This window comes from Gracilinanus agilis, chromosome 6 (genome assembly GCF_016433145.1).
Source record: "Gracilinanus agilis isolate LMUSP501 chromosome 6, AgileGrace, whole genome shotgun sequence".
NCBI classification, from domain to species: Eukaryota; Metazoa; Chordata; class Mammalia; order Didelphimorphia; family Didelphidae; genus Gracilinanus; species Gracilinanus agilis.
The window spans coordinates 237,328,648-237,348,251 of NC_058135.1; the positions used below are offsets into that span (position 1 = coordinate 237,328,648).

Consider the following 19,604-nt stretch of genomic DNA (forward strand, 5'->3'; position numbering starts at 1 on the left):
AGGTGTATTCCTTTTTGTCCCTGTTTATTTTTCTCCACATATCAATTAAATCTAATTTTTCTAGGACTTCATTCACCTCTCTTACCACTTTCTTATTTATTTTTTTGGTTTGATTTATCTAGATCTGAAAGAGGAATATTTAGATCTCCCACGAGTATGGTTTTACTATCTATTTCCTTCTTGAGCTCTGCCAGTTTCTCCTTTATGAATCTGGATGCTATGCCACTTGGTGCATATATATTGAGCAGTGTTATTTCCTCATTGTTTATACTGCCTTTAATCAGGATGTAATGACCTTCCCTGTCTTTTTTAATCATATCTATTTTTACTTTGGCTTTGTCAGAAATCATAATAGCCACTCCTGCCTTCTTTTTCTCATTTGACGCCCAAAAGATTTTGCTCAAGCCCTGAGCCTTAAACTTGTGTATGTCCACTCGTCTCATATGTGTTTCTTGTAGAAAACATATGGTAGGATTTTGGTTTCTAATCCACTCTGCTATTTGCTTCCGTTTTATGAGCAAGTTCATCCCATTCACGTTCAGAGTTATAATCATCAGTTGTGCATTTGCTGACATTTTCATATCCTCCCCCATTCCTACCCCCTTTTTTTCTTATATTATTTCCTTTTAAACCAGTGGTTTGCTATTAGGCCACTATCCCTTATCCCCTCCCTTGATTAACTTCCCTTTCTACCTCCTCCCTTATTCCCCCCCTCCTTTTTGTTTTTAAAGGCCTTATGAATTTCCTCCCCCTTCTTCTCCCCTCCCTTTTTTTTGACCTGCCCACTCCCCTGCTCCCCTTGGTTTATCCCTTCTCACTTTCTCAGAAGGGTTAGATAAGAGTTTTATGTCCCAATGGATAGTATAGCTACTCTTCCCTCTCTGGGATGATTAAACTGAGAGTAAGGTTTGATTATTACCTTTTAATGCTCTCTTCCTCTCCTTCTTATAATAGTATTTGTCCCCTCTCCTTCCCATGCCCTCTTTGTGTGTAATAGAATATCCTATTTTTCTTATTCACTCAAGTTTCTCTTGGTGTCCTCTACTATTCACCCCCTCTTTCCCATCCCCCAGGTCATCTTAGATTATTTAGTGTTCCACCCTCACCCTGTGAATTTTTCTTCTGATTACTATAATAGTGAATAGAGTTCACTACAGAGAATTATACATAACATTTCTCTACATAGGAATACAGATAATTAGATCTTACTAAGGCCCTTAAAAAGGCAAATTTAAAAATTCTAAGTTTTCTTTCTTTCCCCTCTGTTTCTTATTTACCTTTTCATGTTTCTCTCGATTTTTGTGGTTGGATATCAAACTTTCCATTTAGCCCTGGTCTTTTCTGTGCAAATACTTGGAATTCTTCAATTTTGTTGAATGCCCATACTTTCCCCTGGAAATATATAGTCAGTTTTGATGGGTAGTTGATCCGTGGTTGCAGGCCCAGCTCTCTTGCCTTTCTGAATATCGTATTCCAAGCCTTATGGTCTTTTAGCGTGGAGGCTGCCAGATCCTGTGTGATCCTGATTGGTGCTCCTTGATATTTGAATTGTCTCTTTCTGGTTTCTTGTAAGATTTTTTCTTTTGCTTGAAAGCTCTTGAATTTTGCAATTATATTTCTGGGCGTTTTCTTATCTGGATCGAATGTAGTGGGTGTTCTATGAATCCTTTCAACATCATTGCCTTCTTGTTGTAGGACTTCAGGGCAATTTTGCTGAATAATTTCTTTTATTACGGAGTCCAGGTTTCTATTAATTTCTGGTTTATCTGGAAGGCCAATTATTCTCAAATTGTCTCTTCTAGACCGGTTTTCTTGGTCTGTCAGTCTCTCACTGAGATATTTCATGTTTCCTTCGATTTTTTCAGTCTTTTGACTTTGTTTTATTTGTTCTTGTTGTCTTGAGAGATCATTAGCTTCTAATTACTCAATTCTAGCCTTTAGGGACTGGTTTTCAGCTCTAATCTTTTCGTTTTCAGCTATGATCTTTTGGTTTTCTTTTTCAATCTGGTTCAATTTGCTTTTCAGTTCATTTGATTTCTGAGCCTCACTTTCCAATTGCAAGATTCTACCTTTTAAACTGTTATTTTCTTGCCAGATCTCTTCCATCTTCCTCAAAATCTCAGTTTTGAACTCTTCCATAGCTTGTGACCCGTTTTCCTTATTTGAGGTGGGTCCGGATGCTTGTTTGTTCTCCTCCTCCGTTTGCTCGGTTGTCTGGATTTTCTCTGTGTAAAAGTTGTCGAGTGTTAAAAACTTTTTTTTCTTGTTGTTAATGTTTCTCTTCTGAACTTCCTGAGACTGAGTAGCCATCATTAGCCCAGCAGCTTCTCAGCTTTATCCTCGCACTCAGTGTCTGTCCGCGGTCTTTTGGCTCCTGAGGTCTGGTTTTTTCCAAGGTCAAGCCCCCTGGTGGATCCCCTTGCTTGATCCTCTGCCGGAGGTTCCTTTACCAGTCTCAGGGTGCTGCTTCCACAGTCGTATACCCGTCTCCACTGGTTCCCCACTCAGGGTTTCAGAGCTTTAGCTCATGGCTATGTCTGCCTCCACCCACACCTCCGCCGTGCCTGAGCTCTGAGCCCGCCTGAGCTCTGCTCCCGCGCTCTGCGCCCTGAGCCTGCGCTCAGATTTCACGTGCGTTCTTTGGCTTTTTGGGGTGCCATATCTTGCTGCTCTCAGGAACAGGCCCTGGAGCTGCCAATGACTCGATGGGTGCCCCAAACTTGCTCTATTTCTTTTTAGCTGGCTTCGGCGATATAGATGGTATGTGTGGAGAGGGTGGGGGTGGGGTGGTTGCTCAGTCCACGATTTAGTGAGAGCTGTTTCACCCCTTTATAGCATGGAAATGTCCCGATTCCACGTACCTTCCACGCTGCACCCTGTTGTGGGGTTCCTCCGTTCGTCTGGACTTGTTTTTATGTTCCCTTGAGGAGTCTTGTGTGTTTTGGTCAGGAGAGGTTAAGAGCTGCTTTTTACTCTGCCGCCATCTTAACCCGGAAACCGAGAATAGGTTTTTAAATGCATAGAGAAGATGGCTTAGATGGATTATAAAAGAAACCAGTTATACTGAAACAATGGTCATCAAAATATTTTTTGAATGAGAGAGAGGAAAAAATGGGAGATTCTGGGAAGCTGAGGTGAAGTCAATATAGGAACACTGGTAGCCTAAGAAAAAAAGTCTCAGAAATAAGTGGGAAGTGCCAGAGACAGACTTTGCTGACTGGGCAACACAGCCACTGCCAGTTTAACTTTGGGGGACATTTAATAAATTCTAGCTGAAGGAATGAAATTATCTGAATGTTCCCTGGAATTATCTCCTTCCTAGGCAGATGTTCTTTGGTAGATTTTTAATTAAGAAAAGTAGTTATCACTCCCACATGGTAGGGATTAGGGGCGCAGTGATTCTATAATCTGGAAAATCCATGCAAAATTTCTTGGCTGTCCCTTCGTACCAGAAAAGTCATCTGAATTTTTCTTTTATGGAGTGTAAATTTTGGATTAAGAATGCATTTCTGAGTTTCTAAACTTCTTCTGTCATCTGTTGGCCATCACATATCTGAGGCTTCTGCAAACGCCCCCCCCCCAAATTCCCACTTAATTTCTTATGCTGATATAATTTCTACATCAAAACCACGATGGGGAAAGCATTCCTTTTCTTAATGTTAGATTTTGTTTTTCCAAGTTGATTCTCCAACTATATAGTAGGGTTTAATAACATCAGAAAGCTTTCAGTTCTGAGAGGTAGATTTTGATGATCTAGGCATATTTTAGAAAAGAACAAAATCAATGCTTTTGGAAACATTTAAAATGGGTCACTTTAAAACATATTCACTGAATGAATATGAATGAACAAATTAAGTGCTTCTTAAGTCACAGGTGGCACTGCATTAAGCTTAAGAAACTTATTTTCTAATAAGGAAAGACAACACATGTAAAATAGAGGTAACCACAGGAAATATCCTTGGACAAGATGCTCTCCAAGGTCCCTAATTCTATGACATGATCTTACTTGATCCTCACAACTCTGAGGCAGATAATGAAAGCATGATCATCATTTTCCAAATAAAAAAGCTAAGATTCCAAATCACATTCTGACCACATTCCCAATGCCCTGGGTACTACCTTATGACACCTTTCTTCTTTTCTCAAAAAGTCCCAGAATACCTTAGCCATTAACATCTTGCTTAATTTTCTGAAGTTTTTAGTCAGGGTTGAGGAAGCTTAAAAGCCCATAAGAAGGTCAGAGTAACAAAAGAACACTTTTCTGTGGCTTACTGTCAAATTTCCTGATTTTTCCCAATAGCATCCCTGACTAGAGATGAATAACATTCAGAATGTATCAGAATCTGAGCACAAAGACAATCAGGAAAAGGACATGAGTCAAACACTAGAACAGAAAGTTCACTTGTCATTCAAATAATAGGCACTGCCTTGAATTTCATGTCTGAATAAACCAAATGTAAGTGCCCATTATATCCTGAATAATTTATCAGCACATATTAAAAATTGATTTTGTCTTCCTTTTAAATTACAAAACAACCATGTGACGTAAAGCCTAAATAAGTGTAGCCAAGTCATTCTGTAAAATGGAGCAGATTTATGATGGGACAAGAAAGGACACAAGAAGAGGCTATTTAAGCATCTATTTAGCAAACATCTGACAGAGTCAAATGCTTTTTTGGGAGATTACAAAGGATAGCTAGTATGGCATTCAAAAAATAACCACCAGACTTAAAAGAAAGGAAACAAGAATTTATTATACACCTATTATGTACCAGGCACTATACTAAATATTTTACAAATATTATCTCATTTGGGTAGATGCCATCATGACTCTCATTTTACAGTTGAGAAAATTGAGGCAGATAGAGGTTAAGTGACTTTCCCAGGGTCATACAGCTAGTAAGTGTCTAAAGCTGTATTTAAATACCAGTATTCCTGACTCTAGAACAAGTGCTCTATCCACTGTGCCAGTTTCATTCAGTGGTCAACTGGTTAGAAAGTTTTTGGTGCCCAGACTATATATACTTATAGAAGCTTCAGAGAATCTTGTAAAGTCAGAACTAAAATAGACCAAAGAGATATAACTCAATGTCTTTGTTTTACAGATGAAGAGACTAAGACTTAAGAGGTTTTGTGATCTGCTTAAGGACTTTAGCTAGTTGGTGGTAGAGCTCCAAACACATACTATATGAATACCTTATCCAAACAGAAAGGTTGAAGCTTTGCTTCCAAACTTCCCATACTTTTTCCTGTTGTTTCTTTAGCTCCAAACTCGAGTGAGTGTTAGTTATATGGAGCTAATCCACAAGAGGGCAGAATTTCCCCAAGCACTTCTGTTTCTTGAAATTCTCTCATTGTGACTATCATAATTCAAACACCAGGCCTAAAGGGAAGATTGTCTAGTGTAAAAAGGAAATTGGAAGAAACCATCTAAAAATGTATATATTTCTATGGACAAGGGAAATGTATCAAAACTACATTTCCCGTGATCCAACATGGTCCAACTGGTTTCCGTTTCCGACGTCTTGATGCAGGGGAGCGCTTAAATCTCCAGGGTTAGGAGGGAGTGGTCTTTTTTTTGGCGAGTAGGGCTTCCAGGAAACAGGAGAGAGTAATGGAGGTGGCGGCAGTTTTGAATGCTTACAAGCGCGTGGTCTAATGATTTTATCTATCAACATGGCTTTAATTAAAATACTAATTTATATATTTATGGCAGCCTTTATCATTTTTAATATTTACACTAGGCAGAAATAAACTTCACATCACTCTGTATAAAGAGTCAGAAACTGGTTTTAAATTGTTACACAGCAGAGGTGGGTTTTTACACAATCACTGCTTAGTAATGAATAGCAGGTCAAAAGGCACTAAGTAGTAGAGAACCCTAATCCAGGCCAAGCCAAGCTGCTTAGATACCTGGAGGAGGCAAGAGAAGAATCTCCACTGAGAAGTATATAGATGGCATTTTGGGGGCCCCATTTCTTGGGTAAATTAAAGTTGGCTACACTAAAAAAAAGAAAAAAAGAATATTGTACTGAGAATGAGAAGCTGTTGATTTCAGCTGTAATTTCATGAGCTGTGTGACCTTGGGCAGATTATCTTCTCAGAGTCTTAAAAATAGTGATAAGATTACTAGTATAACCTAGTCCACAAGGATGTTGAAAGGACCAAGTAAGAATGTACATAAGGCACTTCGTAAACATAAAGCATTACACACGAGCTTGCATTATATTTACTTTCAATTGGCATCAACAGATCCAATCAATGTCTTACTGTGATTTTTCCTAGGAGTGATAAAATTAAATTATTGTTGGAAAAGAAGAAAAAATTCTGCCTAACCCAGGCAGTAACTCCAGGGCAGTAAAAACCATCTTGCAAAGATTTCACAGATAACTCTATTCTCAAGAATACTCACCAATCTTTCTGAGATATGTTCTTGTTATAAATGTATCCAGAATGTTCTTTATAAGGAGGACAAATACATTTACACCGGACATCCTCAAAATTCTGCAACCAAAACAGGTAAGTGGTACAGAGCATTATGCATCAAAGTGGTACTTTATAAAACATTAACATTAATCCTATTTAAGGACACACTCTTAAAAGTATTTAATGCAAAATAAATTCAAGAGGTGATTCCAGAATCTTAAAACTACAAAAAGAATTAATTTTTTAAAGTACAATTCTTTTCTAGTGAGTTTAATCTGAACCGTCACCTAAAAGCATTAAGCAAATTTGTTGTAAATTCCATCTCATCAAGGTTAATAGAAAGTCTAATATAATTGTGTTGGTGAATAAGGGTATCATATACAAACAGGAAAGGAAGAATACAGATAAAAATCCTAAATGCCTGAGAGATCAGCATTCTCCCCAGCACACCCAATTAGTGTAAAGACAAAGATAAGGACAAAGATATGAGTAGAAACTGGAGGTCAGGAAAACACTCTTAGGATCAGGATCAAAGTCCTGCCAAAGAAAGGATGATCAAAAAGCAAGCTACTGTTTAGGAGACTGGAAAGGCAAGCTTCAAATATCTTCAGTGCTGTCATGTGGAAGAGAGTCATGTGACTAAGTATTCTGCTTAGCCCAAGAGGGCAAAGCAAGGGTAGAAGAAGGGTATTGGCTCAATTAAGGAAGAACTTCCTCACAATTGAGTTGTCCAACCACAGAATGCGCTGTCCAGAAGTACATAATTTGAGGAGAGAATTGATGAGTTGAGCAAAGAACAACATAATTTGAGGGAGAAAGTACTAACAAAAGGATAAAGAAACACCAGAAAATAGAAAAAAGAGTATTGTACAACTTGGGATAACCACAGAAAGGGAAGGACAAAACTTTAAGCCAAGAACACTGGAAAGGTCAGAGTGTCTTAGACTTGAGGGTTAGGAAGGGGAAAGGAGAAAGGGGGCCCTGAACTGTGGGAAAGAAAGGAAAGGAGGTCATTCTTTCAGGAATCCAAAGAAGTGTAATAAGACACAGTGTGGTATAGTAGGAGAAAACCCTACCAACCATTTAGGTCAACTTCCCCTCTAGCACTCTGCAACCCGACCAAACTCTCACACAACACACTACCACCCATCCTTTGCAACAGCCATCCCCATGGTTGGAATGTACTCCCTTCTTAGGTTCATCTCACAGAAACCTTATTTTCCTTTAAAACAATTCAAGTAGGGGGCAGTTGGGTTGCTCAGTGGATTGAGAGCCAGGCCTAGAGATGGGATATTCTAGGTTCAAACCTGGCCTCAAACACTTCCTAGCTGTGTGACCCTGGGCAAGTCACTCAACCCGAATTGCCTAGCCCTTACCACTCTTCTGGCTTGGAAGACGGAAGGCAAGGGCTTAAAAAATAATTAATTAAAAATAAAAAAATAAATAAAATAGTTCAAGTGCCCATCTCTACATAAAGCCTTAGCTGCTAGTTCCTTCCCTTCCAAACTATCTTGTATGTGCTCTCTTTATAACTATAATAAAGGGCAACATTGCAGTAAGACTTTTTGAGATATCCTGTCTACTTACTTGCTGTTTCCTCCATCTGAATTTAAGTTTCTTGAGAGGAGAAATTGTTTCATTGTTTCTGTATCATCAGCACACAGCCTGGCACATAGCAAGCACTTAATAAATGTTTACTGATTGGTTGTAGGAGACTTTCTTTCAAGTCTCTATTCTAATGCCTTTTTCCTTGACTTATTTCTTCCCCTCACCTTTTTCCAAGTTCTGCAGATTCCACCTCCATATATCTTGCATCTGGTACGCAGGCGTTATCCTAGTTCTGACCAAGAGTTTACCTTTCACCTGGGCTAATGAAATTATTTCTTATTGGCAACCTAAAAGAACTTCGCTCTACCACAAGAATCTTTAGGAACTTCCTACTTCCTCTTGGTTTAAATATAAACTCCTTGGTGTGATCAACCTTTAAAACGATTTGCTTCAACCTGCCTTTTCCTCTTTCTCTTAGAAGTACCCTCCTTTCATACATTCTACATTCCAGTCACACTAGCTGCCTAGCTCTTGCCCACAGGTGTCCCCACACCAGGAAATAAATACGTGGCCTCTTCACTTCTGATTCTTGTGATCTTTAGCTTTCTACAAGGTTCAAATCAGTTGCTACTTCCTAAGGAAACCTTTCTCCTTCCTCCCCAACTGTTAGTGCTGTAAGTCTCCTTCAATTCTTTTTGTGTTTACTTATTTGTACATCTACTGTGTTGCTCTGACTGTAAGCTCCCTGAGGACAGAAGCCATTTGGTTTTTGTCTGAAGTTTAGCCCTTAGCAAAGAGGGGATGCTGAATCAATGTTTGGATAGTTAAGTTGTTACCTGTGAGAAAACCATTTTGCTTCTCTGGCCCTGAGCATCCTAGTCTATAAAATAGGGAAGATTTTTCCTTTATTTTGTAGCACTGTGGTGAAGAAATTGGAAACAAAGAAATAATACAAATGTAAGCTGAAAATGTTAGAAGAAGTAGAAGATCCTGTGGAAGCAGAGAGGAGGGATGCCACCAGGACCAAGTATGGGAGACAGATTTCCCTAAAGGGAATGATATTTGGCAGAGTTGCCTCTTTTTTTTAGATTAGGCTTTTCTGAAAGGGAAGAGGGGCCTATGTTAGAGAAACAGATTTTTTGGGATGGAAGGAACCTTGACTCAAGAACTGATATCTGGGAGGTGAGATGTTCTTAGGGCTTAATGCTTTTTGGTGGGAGTCATGTCAGGGTTACAGATTTTAGAAGCCTCCTACAGGACTGGAAGTTTCAGGGGGAGCCTCCTAACAGGACCCAGTGTTTGGCAAGGCCTTTCCAGGATCTACACTTTGAGGAGGAGGTCTATCAATCTGGGGTCGGGGAAGAGGAATGGGTCAAGGGGGCTGCTGTATGCCAGAATAAGTGCTGAGGCACCAGTTGTAACTGGGGTTTGAAGATGAGACAGGTTCCCTTAGTACTAGAGATTCGAGAGAAACTAAAATGGCTAATAGAGAACTGATAAGAGAAGTAACAAGATGAGTAAGATAGCATCTAGTTAGCCTTGATAACTCAAATCACTTGACCCAGGTGAACAATCTTTTCCAAAAGTAAAGACTCCTAAGTCAGTGTTGGTGATATGTGAAAGATCATGAAAATCTGGAAATGTTATCACAATAGTGGAAGAGGTCAAATACTGGTCCAGTTTTCGAAAAAGGGAATAGAACAAAGCCTGCAAAGTGAAGGCCAGTTAGATTCACTAATTCTAGAAAAATTCTAGAATGGATCATTAGGGCCATGATAAGTGCATATCTATCAAAGGGAATGGTGATTATAGACTGGTCATGGTCAAGCCACACTAACTTCATTCCCTTTTTCAATATAATCAGGTTTCAAAGCTGGTGGATCAGGAGAATGCTACAGAAGGTTTCCCTAGACTTTAACAAAGCATTTAATAAAGTATCTCTTATCATTCTCATGGAAAAGATGGCGAGAAGTGGATTAGATAGCAATACAAGTAGAAGGATTTTGGAACTGGCTGAAGAGTGGATGTTGGATGTTAATGATTCAAAGTTCCCTTAGAAGGAAGCCTCCAGAGCAGTGCCCAGGGGATTTCTACTTAGCCTTGAGTTGTTTAACATTTTTATCAATGATTTAAATAAAGGCACAGATGGCATGCTCATCGATTTGCAGATTACATAAAACTGAGAGAATGGACAATAGCATCCAAAAAAGAACTTGATAGACTAGAGCATCGGGTTGAATTTAATATTAAGATATTCATTAGAGACAAATGTAAAGTCTCTCATTTGAATTCAAAAAATCACTCTCACAACTTTAACATAAAGGAGATGTGGTGGGACAGCGGTTTGTCTTTTTAAAAAATGGCAGTTTTGGTGTACCCTAAGTTCAAAATAAGTAAGCAGGGTAATGTAGCAGTCAAAAATACTGGTGATATCTTGGGCTGCATCAAGAAAGGCAGAGCTTCTCCAAGTAATAGATCTTGTTTAATCTGTCCTGGTCAGACCATCTTGTTCGGTTCTGGACACCACAGTTAAGAGGGCCATTGATAGGCTGGAAAGTATTCAAAGAAGAGCAACCAAGTTGGTAAAGGACCTTCAGTCCATCTAATATTCAGAGAAGTTGAGAGAAAAGAACTGATGATGTTTAGTGTCCCCATGGTGGACATGATAGGTGTTCTCAAGTATCTGAGGGTCTGTTGGGTGGAAGAGGGATGTTTGTCCTGTTGGTCCTGGAGGGCAGAAACAAGAGCAGAAGGTAGAAATTTCAAGGAGGTAAATATAAGTTTGACACCTGGAAAAACTTCCTAACAAATGCAGCTATTCAAAGGTAGAATGAGGTACCTCAGCAGGTGGTGGGTTTCTATTTCTTGGAGGTTTTTGGGCAGAGGACAAATGACCACTTGCTGGTTATATTAGAGAAGTGACAGGACTAGATGGCTAAGATCTCTTCCAATGCTAAAATTTTATGATTTTATAAAATTCTAAGGCAAGGGAGAACACCCAAATAGTAGGATTGGGTATTCTGGGGAAGTTCTTGTTGACATTAGGTATTTTATACCAGTGCTGAAGGGATCCCAAGAACCTCAAGTTTGAATGTATGGGGATGGGAGGAAGGGAAATCTACTAGTCATCCTGTGAGGACCAAAAGTTTGAATTGAGAACCTGGTCCCATCAGGATCAAGATTTTTTTTTTTTTTTGAGGGGGGGGTGTGGAGCTTGCTTGTTTTTTTTTTTCTGGAGGGGGAGATGGGAATCATCCCATCAGGACTAAGAATTTAAGGGACCCACTATAAATGTTATCTTGGTTCTTTTATCAGAACAATAGGCATCTAGGGTAGGGTTCTATAAAGACCTAGTATTTTCTAAGTTTGAAGAGCTTCTACTAGAATTGGAGGTTTTATGGAGAACGGTGTTTAGAGGCAAGGGAGGAGTCCAAACAAAGCTGGTCTGGAGGGAGGGAAGTTCAGTGTTTGAAAGGTCCTATTAGTGCCAATAGATTAAGGGGGGAATGGGGGTAAATCGGCAACAAGGGATTGTTTGGAAGGGTTCCTGAGGAAAAGGTTCCCTTCAGGATCTAATATTTGTCATGTACATTCAAGTCTTACATGGGGGTAGGAGGAGAGAATGCTGAAGTAGGGAAGGTTTCATCAGAATCTGAGTTTGCTATTTAGGGTGTGCAGTCTTGTAAGACTGGCCCCTAAAGGAAGTGGGGATATGGGGGCTCTTTTGTTGTGGCCAAGGTATTTTATTAAAGGGGGAAGGCAGCTATCAAGCTTAAGAATTACAGAAGTCTCTGGAAATGGGTGTCAGCATGGGTGGGAGGGTGCGGGGTGTGTGTGTGTGTGTGAAGGGGAAAGTAGGAGCATGAATCATGTAACCATGTTAAAAACGAATATTAATAAATGTTTAAAAAAAAAGAATTACAGAAGTCTCCCTATTAGGGCCTGATACTGGCAGGGAAAAGGTTGTCAGGACCTAATATATATATTCATACACACATAATTTCCAAGATAAGGGGAGAATGGGAGAAATCTATCTGGTTTATGAAGTCTAAAAAGGAGGAGGCAGGCTGTTATTAGGACCAAATGTTTTGGAGAGTAAAGTTCCTTTTAGGACATAGTATTTGAGTAAGGTTGTCAGAATCACATGTTTCAGGGGGTAGCCTACTGTTAGGATTAGGGATTACAAGGGATCCAGTCAGTGCCAAGACATTGTGGAAGAGGGTTCTGTCTAGCTGTAGGAGGGAAGGTTTCCATCAAAACTTACTATTTGGACAAAGTAAGAGTGGAAGTAGAAGGGGAAAGCCTTCTGTCAGAACTAAGGCCTTTGATGATTCCTATAGAAAAGGGTTTTTGGATCTCCTTAACAAAGCCTAGGATTTGGTTATCAAGTGACAAGTTTCTTGGAAAGAGACCCACTAGACAAGGGATTACGAGGGACTCCCAGTCAAAATTTAAAATGGGGAAATGCCTTTCAAAAGACCTAGTGTTTGAGAGGTTTCTGTCAGAGCTCTTAGCAGGACCCAGTGTTTTTAGAGAAATGATTCCTATAAAGATTTTAATGTTTTGACAAGAAGAATCTTGTCTGGAAGTTTCAGGAGACAACTTTCTGTCAGGACTAGAAGTTAGAGCAGGGTTACTAAAATGCTGGGGGAAAGTGAAGAAGCCATAAGGAAAATGTTGCCAGGGCTTGGTGTTGGAGGGGATGACAGGATACCAGGACCTAGCATGTGGAGCAGTGCTTTACCAGGAGTAGAGATTTCAGGGGGAAAGCCTTTTATCAGGACTAGGTATTACAGGGAGTCTCTGTATATCTGTAATAGTCAGTGTTGACAAGGGAGTAGGACAAATCTGCGACCCAGGATGGTGAGGTAAGGAGCTAGGGGAAAAGATTCCTGTAAAGACCTGGTATTTGGAGATGGGAGGTAGATGGTGGGTCTTGCCAAGACCAGAGGTTTAGTTTTTGTTTTTGTTTTTTATTTTAAACCCTTAACTTCTGTGTATTGACTTATAGGTGGAAGAGTGGTAAGGGTAGGCAATGGGGGTCAAGTGACTTGCCCAGGGTCACACAGCTGGGAAGTGTCTGAGGCCGGATTTGAACCTAGGACCTCCCGTCTCTAGGCCTGGCTCTCAATCCACTGAGCTACCCAGCTGCCCCCGAGGTTTAGTTTTGTTTGAGATGGCAGAACACTATTGGGACTAAGGACTATAGGAGTTTTAGAGGGCCAGGCAGTTTTAAGGGACCTGGTAATTAGAGGAGATATCAAGATCACAGGTTGGTGGCGGAGAGGTTTACAGTTCCTTGTTAGGTCTAGAGATTATAATGTTGAGTGAGAGGAAGGAGTTTCAGTATATGTTAAGGGTCATCAATATATGTTGAGGATTCTTATCAGGTCCAGTGATTTTTCAGAAAGCTTAACAAGACTAGGAATTATGGGATTTCTACTGGAACCTCTTGGTATTTGTTGTCAGGGCAGGAGATTACAATGGGAAGCCCCCTGTCAGGAATGAGGATTTTAGGGGCTCCTGTTGAATTTAGAATTGGGGAGGGAAGGGGTTCCTATCAGGGCCTATTATGGGAGGGAGGGCTCTTTGTTAAGTTTGAAAAAAGAAAGAGCATCCTGTTAGGACCTATGGGGGGGGGGGGGGAGGAGGAAAACATTCAGGACCAAAGGACCAAAGGTTTCATAGCCAGGGGCTCCTGGAAAGGGTGAAGGCTCTCATTAGGACCTAGTATGGGGTGGGAAGTTATCTGGGGCATATCTTGTTAAAGCAGAGTGGAGAGAGTACACTCCCTGGCACAAAGTAAGCTTGATAAACACTTGCTGACAGACGATCAAATGGACTGGTTACAAGGAACCCTTAAGTTACACTAACTAGTGTCATCCTAGATAATGATAATATAAAACCAATAACAATAAAAAATAAAGATAATAACAACTATCATTTCTACAGTGTTTCAAGGTTTGCAAAATGTTTTGCAATTAGTGTATCATTTGATCCTCACAACAACCCCGTCTCCATCTTACAGAGGACTAAACTAGAGGCAAAGAGGTTAAGTGACTTGCTCAGGGTCGCGTGAGCAGTTTCTATCAACTGACACGGGCTAGGCAATTTGGGATTAAGTGACCCAAGATCACACACATAGGCAGTGTCTAAGGCCACATTTGAACCCAGGAGCTCCTGGCTTTCTATCCTCTAAGTCTAAGACATTCAGCTGCCCTTCAACTGAAATTTATTAAGCACCATTGAAGATAGAAAGACAAAAGACAGGCCCTGGCCTCAAGCAGCTTACAATCTATGGAGGGTGTCAACAAATAAACAAACACATACGGGATAAATGGGAGAAAATTAGGAGAGGAAAGGAGTCCTTTGGAAAGAAGTAGGGAGGCAGGTTTTGAACGGGACTCCAAGTCCAGTTCTCCATCCATTGCCCCATCAGTTAGCCCCTTTCGGTCTCAGTTTCCTCCTCCGTAAAATGGGGACACACCTGCCTCCCTCGAAGGGCTACGCTGGCTTTCGCTATTACTTCCCGGTGAATGACCGGTGGATTGGGGGGAGAGGGGCGACGGGGTCCGAGCGGGCAGAGGGGGAGGCTCCCATTAGGCCCTCAGATTCCAGCCTTCGGGTGCCCTAAGGAACGCCTGGTACGAGGGGAAACGGCGCTGTCAGGTTCCCAGACCGGGGAGGTTCCCTCGTTAGGCCCACAGGAGTGCCCTGGGGCAGCGGCCTCCTTCCCACCAGAAGGTCCGTGTCGGGGTTCGAGAGAAAGGGAGGCGAGGCGGACTTCTCTCCTTTCCCCTCCCCTCCCCTTCGCCTCAGGTGACTCTCCGCCCCCCGAGGTCGCTCACCTTGGCCGAGTCCGCAAGCTGCACCAGCAGCAACCCGGTGAGCGAGAGAAAGGACAGACCAAACACGAAGCAGAGCCGCAAGAGGCCACTCCAGGCCGTCGTCCCCGCCACCCCAGCTGCCGCCGCAGCCGCCGCCATCTCGGCCCGGTCCGGCCCGGCCTCGGCGCCGCTCCGCTTCCGGCACCGGCACTTCCGCTTCGGTCACCGCGTCACTGGATTCGTCGCGTCCTCCGGTAAAAGGCCTTCCCCCAGAAACAACTGCCTCACGCCTAAAGGCCTGGCGAAAAGGAGTTCCTCCCTCCTCCTTCTTCCCTGCCCCCTGGGGAGGAGACTCCCGCCCGCCCCCCACCACCACCCCGTCCTTTCTGTCTGCGTGCTTCCTCCTTTGGGATAATGACTGTCTATCGTATTGAAATAATAATAATAACTACAGTGGCTAAAGAGGGAGGTCCGGAGTCTAGAGGACTTGGGTTCAAATTTGGCCTCAGACACCTCCTAGCAGTGTAACCCTTGGCAAGTAAGTCACTCAACCCCATTGCCTAGCCCTTGGGGCTCTTCTGCTTTGGAACTAATACACAGTATTGATTCTTAGACAGAACATAAAGATTTAATTTTATAAAATTCAATTTTATTTTATTTTCGGTTCCAAAGTCTTCCCCTCCACTCATCTCCTCTCCTATACACTGAGAGCAAAAAACAAAAACAACAACAAAAAAAACCTAGTTCAAATGACCTATAACTCTCAAAGCTGTCCTGCTTGTCTGTGATTCCTTCTTCCCTTCCTTTTCTTCTCTCATTTAAGTTAGTGGAGAAAGTGATCTCTAAGTCACACTGGCAAGAATCTGGGATTACCTCTTTGTATCCCCAGGGCATAGCACGGTGCCTGGCACAGGATAAGTTAGCCCTTAATAAATATTTATTGAAAGGCTAGACTTGGAGTCAGTACTCTTAGGTTCTATTCCTGGCTCTGCCATGGTGTGAGAGGCACCTTCCTCTTTTGAGACCTCATTTTCCCCATTTGTAAAACAAAAAAACAATTCCCCCTGAACTCCCTGGTATCAGGATTTTGTAGAAATTATTATGTAGACCTGAAAGAACTTGGGACTTGTGGGATGTGAATCTTTGTGGACTCCTAAGGGCACTGTGGCACCCATCTATTTGCTTCTCAAAGGGAAAAAGAATCACTTGCAAGAGATCTTTAGAAGTTCAGAACCAGGGGATACCTAGGTGACTCAATGGATAAAGAGACAAGTCTGGAGATGGGAGATCCTGGATTCAAATGTGACTTTGGATACTTCCTAGCTGTGTGACCCTGGGCAAGTCATTTAACCCTCATTGCCTAGCCCTTACCACTCTTCTGCCTTGGAACCAATACATAGTATTGATTCTAACAAGGAAATATTTAAAAAAATAAATGGGAGATGTGAGCAAAGGATTATGGACAAGAAAATGATTATCAACCCAAAATACAAACCCATCCTTCTATTGGTTCTTCTAAATTCCCCCAAACACTCCTGACTCCTTTGTGATATTTCCTCATCCTCAAAAAAACAAAAAACAAAAAACCAAACCATATTGTTGAAGCTTTTAATATTAGTGCTGCTGAATTTTTCAAAATGGAGAGATTCTGGTCCCATATAAGACACAGGCTGACCCTGGCCCCAACCAGTAAAGCCAGTGGGGTTCTTGCCCTTAGGGAATCTATAGCTCAGTACAGTGAGTCATTGCAGAAGTGTTTCAGGGTCTTGTTATTTTAGCCTGTAGCCTTGGTAGGATGTGTTTCTCTGGGATTAGGACTTCAAGAGAAAGGAATGAGAGAATTTGCTCCTGAGTCTTGTGAGGTCTCATTTCCCAAACCTTTTCTTTGTAGCAAGCCTCAGTTCTGGGTTTTAGTGAGAGATCCTGGGCTGGCTCCAGCCCAAAGACTTACATTGCTGAAAGTGATGTGGGCTGAAATGTCCCACAAAACCTGCCATGTAGCTGGACACAATAAAAAAAAAAATAGAAACAACAACTAGTTGATTAGAATGGGACCACCTTTCAGACAAGACATATGAGTGGTTTAGATTCACAATTTTGAGAAAACTCCTCCTCTCAATCTTTAGGCCCAACCTAGATCCTGAGTTGGGTTCTCTGGACAGAAAGTACAAGGGGTTCAGTTTTTCAGTCACACAGGACTAGGTTCAAACAATGCTTAATTTCCACTCTCACTGCCTTTCTTATGAGTCTGCCAGAATCTGGCAAAAGTGACCTACCCCAGAATATTTGACATATCTTTAACTTCCCTTTACATTGTGGTTTGAGCCCCCACCCATGAACAAACAGAGGAAACCTTGGGTAAAATGACATCAGTTCCCTGGAGACACAGGGCAACAACTGCCCAAATGACCCCTTCCTTAATAACTAAGCAAAATAATAAGCATTCCTGAGAATCTTACATACTCTTAGCTTTCACATTCTTTAGTTTCTCACGTTTTACTTCCTTTACTTCCCTTACCTTAATTAAGTACTTATTACACTGGCCACTCTGTTACTATAGACTCTTATAATAAAGCTTATTTCCTTGGAATGGAGCCAGTTGAAACATCATTCAGTTCTTTGGACAAGAACCAATAAGAATTAACCCCATCAAAAGTCAGCCCAGGTGAAGCTCTGTTGACATCAAGGGCATCTTCATTGACTTGGATTGGCCCGGAGAAAGCCTTTTTAAAGTCTTAACCTAATGAGGCAATGAAATGCATTGAGAAATGAATAAGAAGTCCAGGGTGATTTGAGGCCAACCTCAGTCTCTTTTTAGGCTCTCACACAGTCCTTCAGGAAACCTGGCCTCTGTCCATTGCCAGCCCTAGCCAGTGAGCTTTGGGAAATAGAGACCTGTAGCTGGGACTATATTTTACTTTTTTGGGGGGGTATAATAATAATAGTTAGCATTTATATAGTACTTACTATGTGTGCCAGGCACAATGCTAAAATTATAAAACTGCTAACTTATTTGATCTTCCCAGTGTTACAGGGGTGCAAATGGTGAACCCCCGGGGTTCGGGAAGGAAACCTTTCTCAAGAATGAGAGGACTCCAAACTTAGCTTGAAAGTAAAAAGAAAGATTTATTAGTGAGATAGGATTAATGACCAGCAAGACAGCATGAGCGGAACAACCATGGGAGGCTGCTCCCTGAATCCCTCAATCCTGGGGATTATATACTTTTACAATCGTGGGGATGTGATGCTGTGTCATGATGGGGATGTGATTCTAGAGGGGTAAACACTCAGGTATTCTCATCTGATCGGGGTCTGCCTGGAGACATAGGGGGTGACCCTCATAGTTTAGGGGACTGATGGATGTCTGAGATACAACTTGATGTTACCAAGGAGGTGTATCTCTTTGTCTATCTCAATTTAAAGGAATTCCAAGGACAATGGTCTTTGCCTCTGGAGTCAGGAGGGCAGGAAGGGGGAAGAGAATTCCCCTGTTCACAGCCTGTCTGAGTTAAGGGGTACAGGGTCCCTGTCATCTCTGCACAATGCGCATGTCACCAACAGCCCTGGGAGTTAGATGCCATTATTATTCCCATTTTACAGATGAGATTGAGGCCAACCAAGATTAAATTACTTTCCCAGGTCACACAGCTAGGAAGTATCTGTTGCAAGTCAGGCCTTCCTGACTCCATATCTAGCCCTCTTTCCTCTGCACTGCCCATACAATAGTCAATAAATGTATGTTGGCAGAAAAGTGAGTGAAAGATCTGACCTGCTCCACAAAGACCAGAAAGGGCATGATACCCTGCCAGCATAGTGGCACCCTATTGATAGCCAGCCTGGCAACATCCCTCACAAAGACTATATTCTGCAGCAGGCCAATTTTCCTTCTTTCTTGAGCTCCAGCCACCACTGCTGGTTAGGTTCAAATTTAATCCCTAGCTCTCTTTTTTTAAATCTTTTTTTAAAATGGAAAATATGTAATGGCATTCTGCTTCTATAAGTGAACTAATATGGAGGGTAGATGGAGCTGGTTTTCCCATACCACTGGGCTAAGCCTAAGGGCATACTGCCCTAGGAGGTCATAGAAGGCTAATGATGTCTTCCTCTGGTTTCCATGGCAATGGCTATATAAACCTCTGGCTTCTGAACCTTCCTTCTCTTCCACTGGTCTTTAAATGGGCCATTAGTATTGACAGCTGTGGTATGAGTCATTCTCTCATCCCTTGAAGACTTCCCTTATTCCAAGAGGAGAACGATTCTTTCTGAGAAGCCATGTGAGAGAAGTGATCTTGTTTTCTTTGCCCAGAGATACTGAGAACTGGCCCCCCAGAGGAGGAGGGACCTGTTTATCCTATTTCCTGAGGCCCGCTGTGCAAAATCATGGATGATGTCTCAGCTGCAGGAACTCAACTTGCCTTTACTGTGTTTCTGTGGAATTTACCCCTTGGTCTTTTGTTCACTGCCCTCCCTAACCATCCCCTTGCCCCCATGTCATTTTCCCCACACACATAAAAGGTAGGGATCTGACTCCCTAATCAGTAGTCTCATAGTATCATACATGCTCTGTTTGTATTCAAAGCCCTTCATAACCTAGCTTCCCTCCTACCCTTCCAGTCTTCTTACCCCTTACTTCCCAAAATGTACTCTTTGATCCAGTAACACAACCCTCCTGGCTAATCCACAGACAAGCCACATTGTCTCTCCAAGGTCTCTCTGGCTATCCTGTGTGTCTGGAATGCCCACCCTACTCTATTCCATCTACTGGCCTACCTGGCTTCCTTTAAGTTCCAACTAAAATCTTAC

At 41.8% G+C, this 19,604-nt stretch overlaps 1 protein-coding gene across 2 annotated transcripts in view; it reads right to left on the reverse strand.

Moving 5' to 3' along the window:
- The window catches only part of TMEM9B (TMEM9 domain family member B), a 34,611-nt gene extending 19,636 nt beyond the window's left edge, over window positions 1-14,975 (reverse strand). The window contains exons 1-2 of one of the 2 annotated variants that reach the window (XM_044680611.1): window positions 14,823-14,975; window positions 6,413-6,504 (exon numbers count right to left, since the gene is read on the reverse strand). In XM_044680611.1, the coding sequence (XP_044536546.1) occupies window positions 6,413-6,504; window positions 14,823-14,960 (230 nt within the window). In that variant the 5' untranslated portion in view covers window positions 14,961-14,975. The remainder of the gene's footprint in view (window positions 1-6,412; window positions 6,505-14,822) is intronic. The other variant, XM_044680612.1, reaches the window with a different exon arrangement.
- Window positions 14,976-19,604: the final 4,629 nt, after the last annotated feature.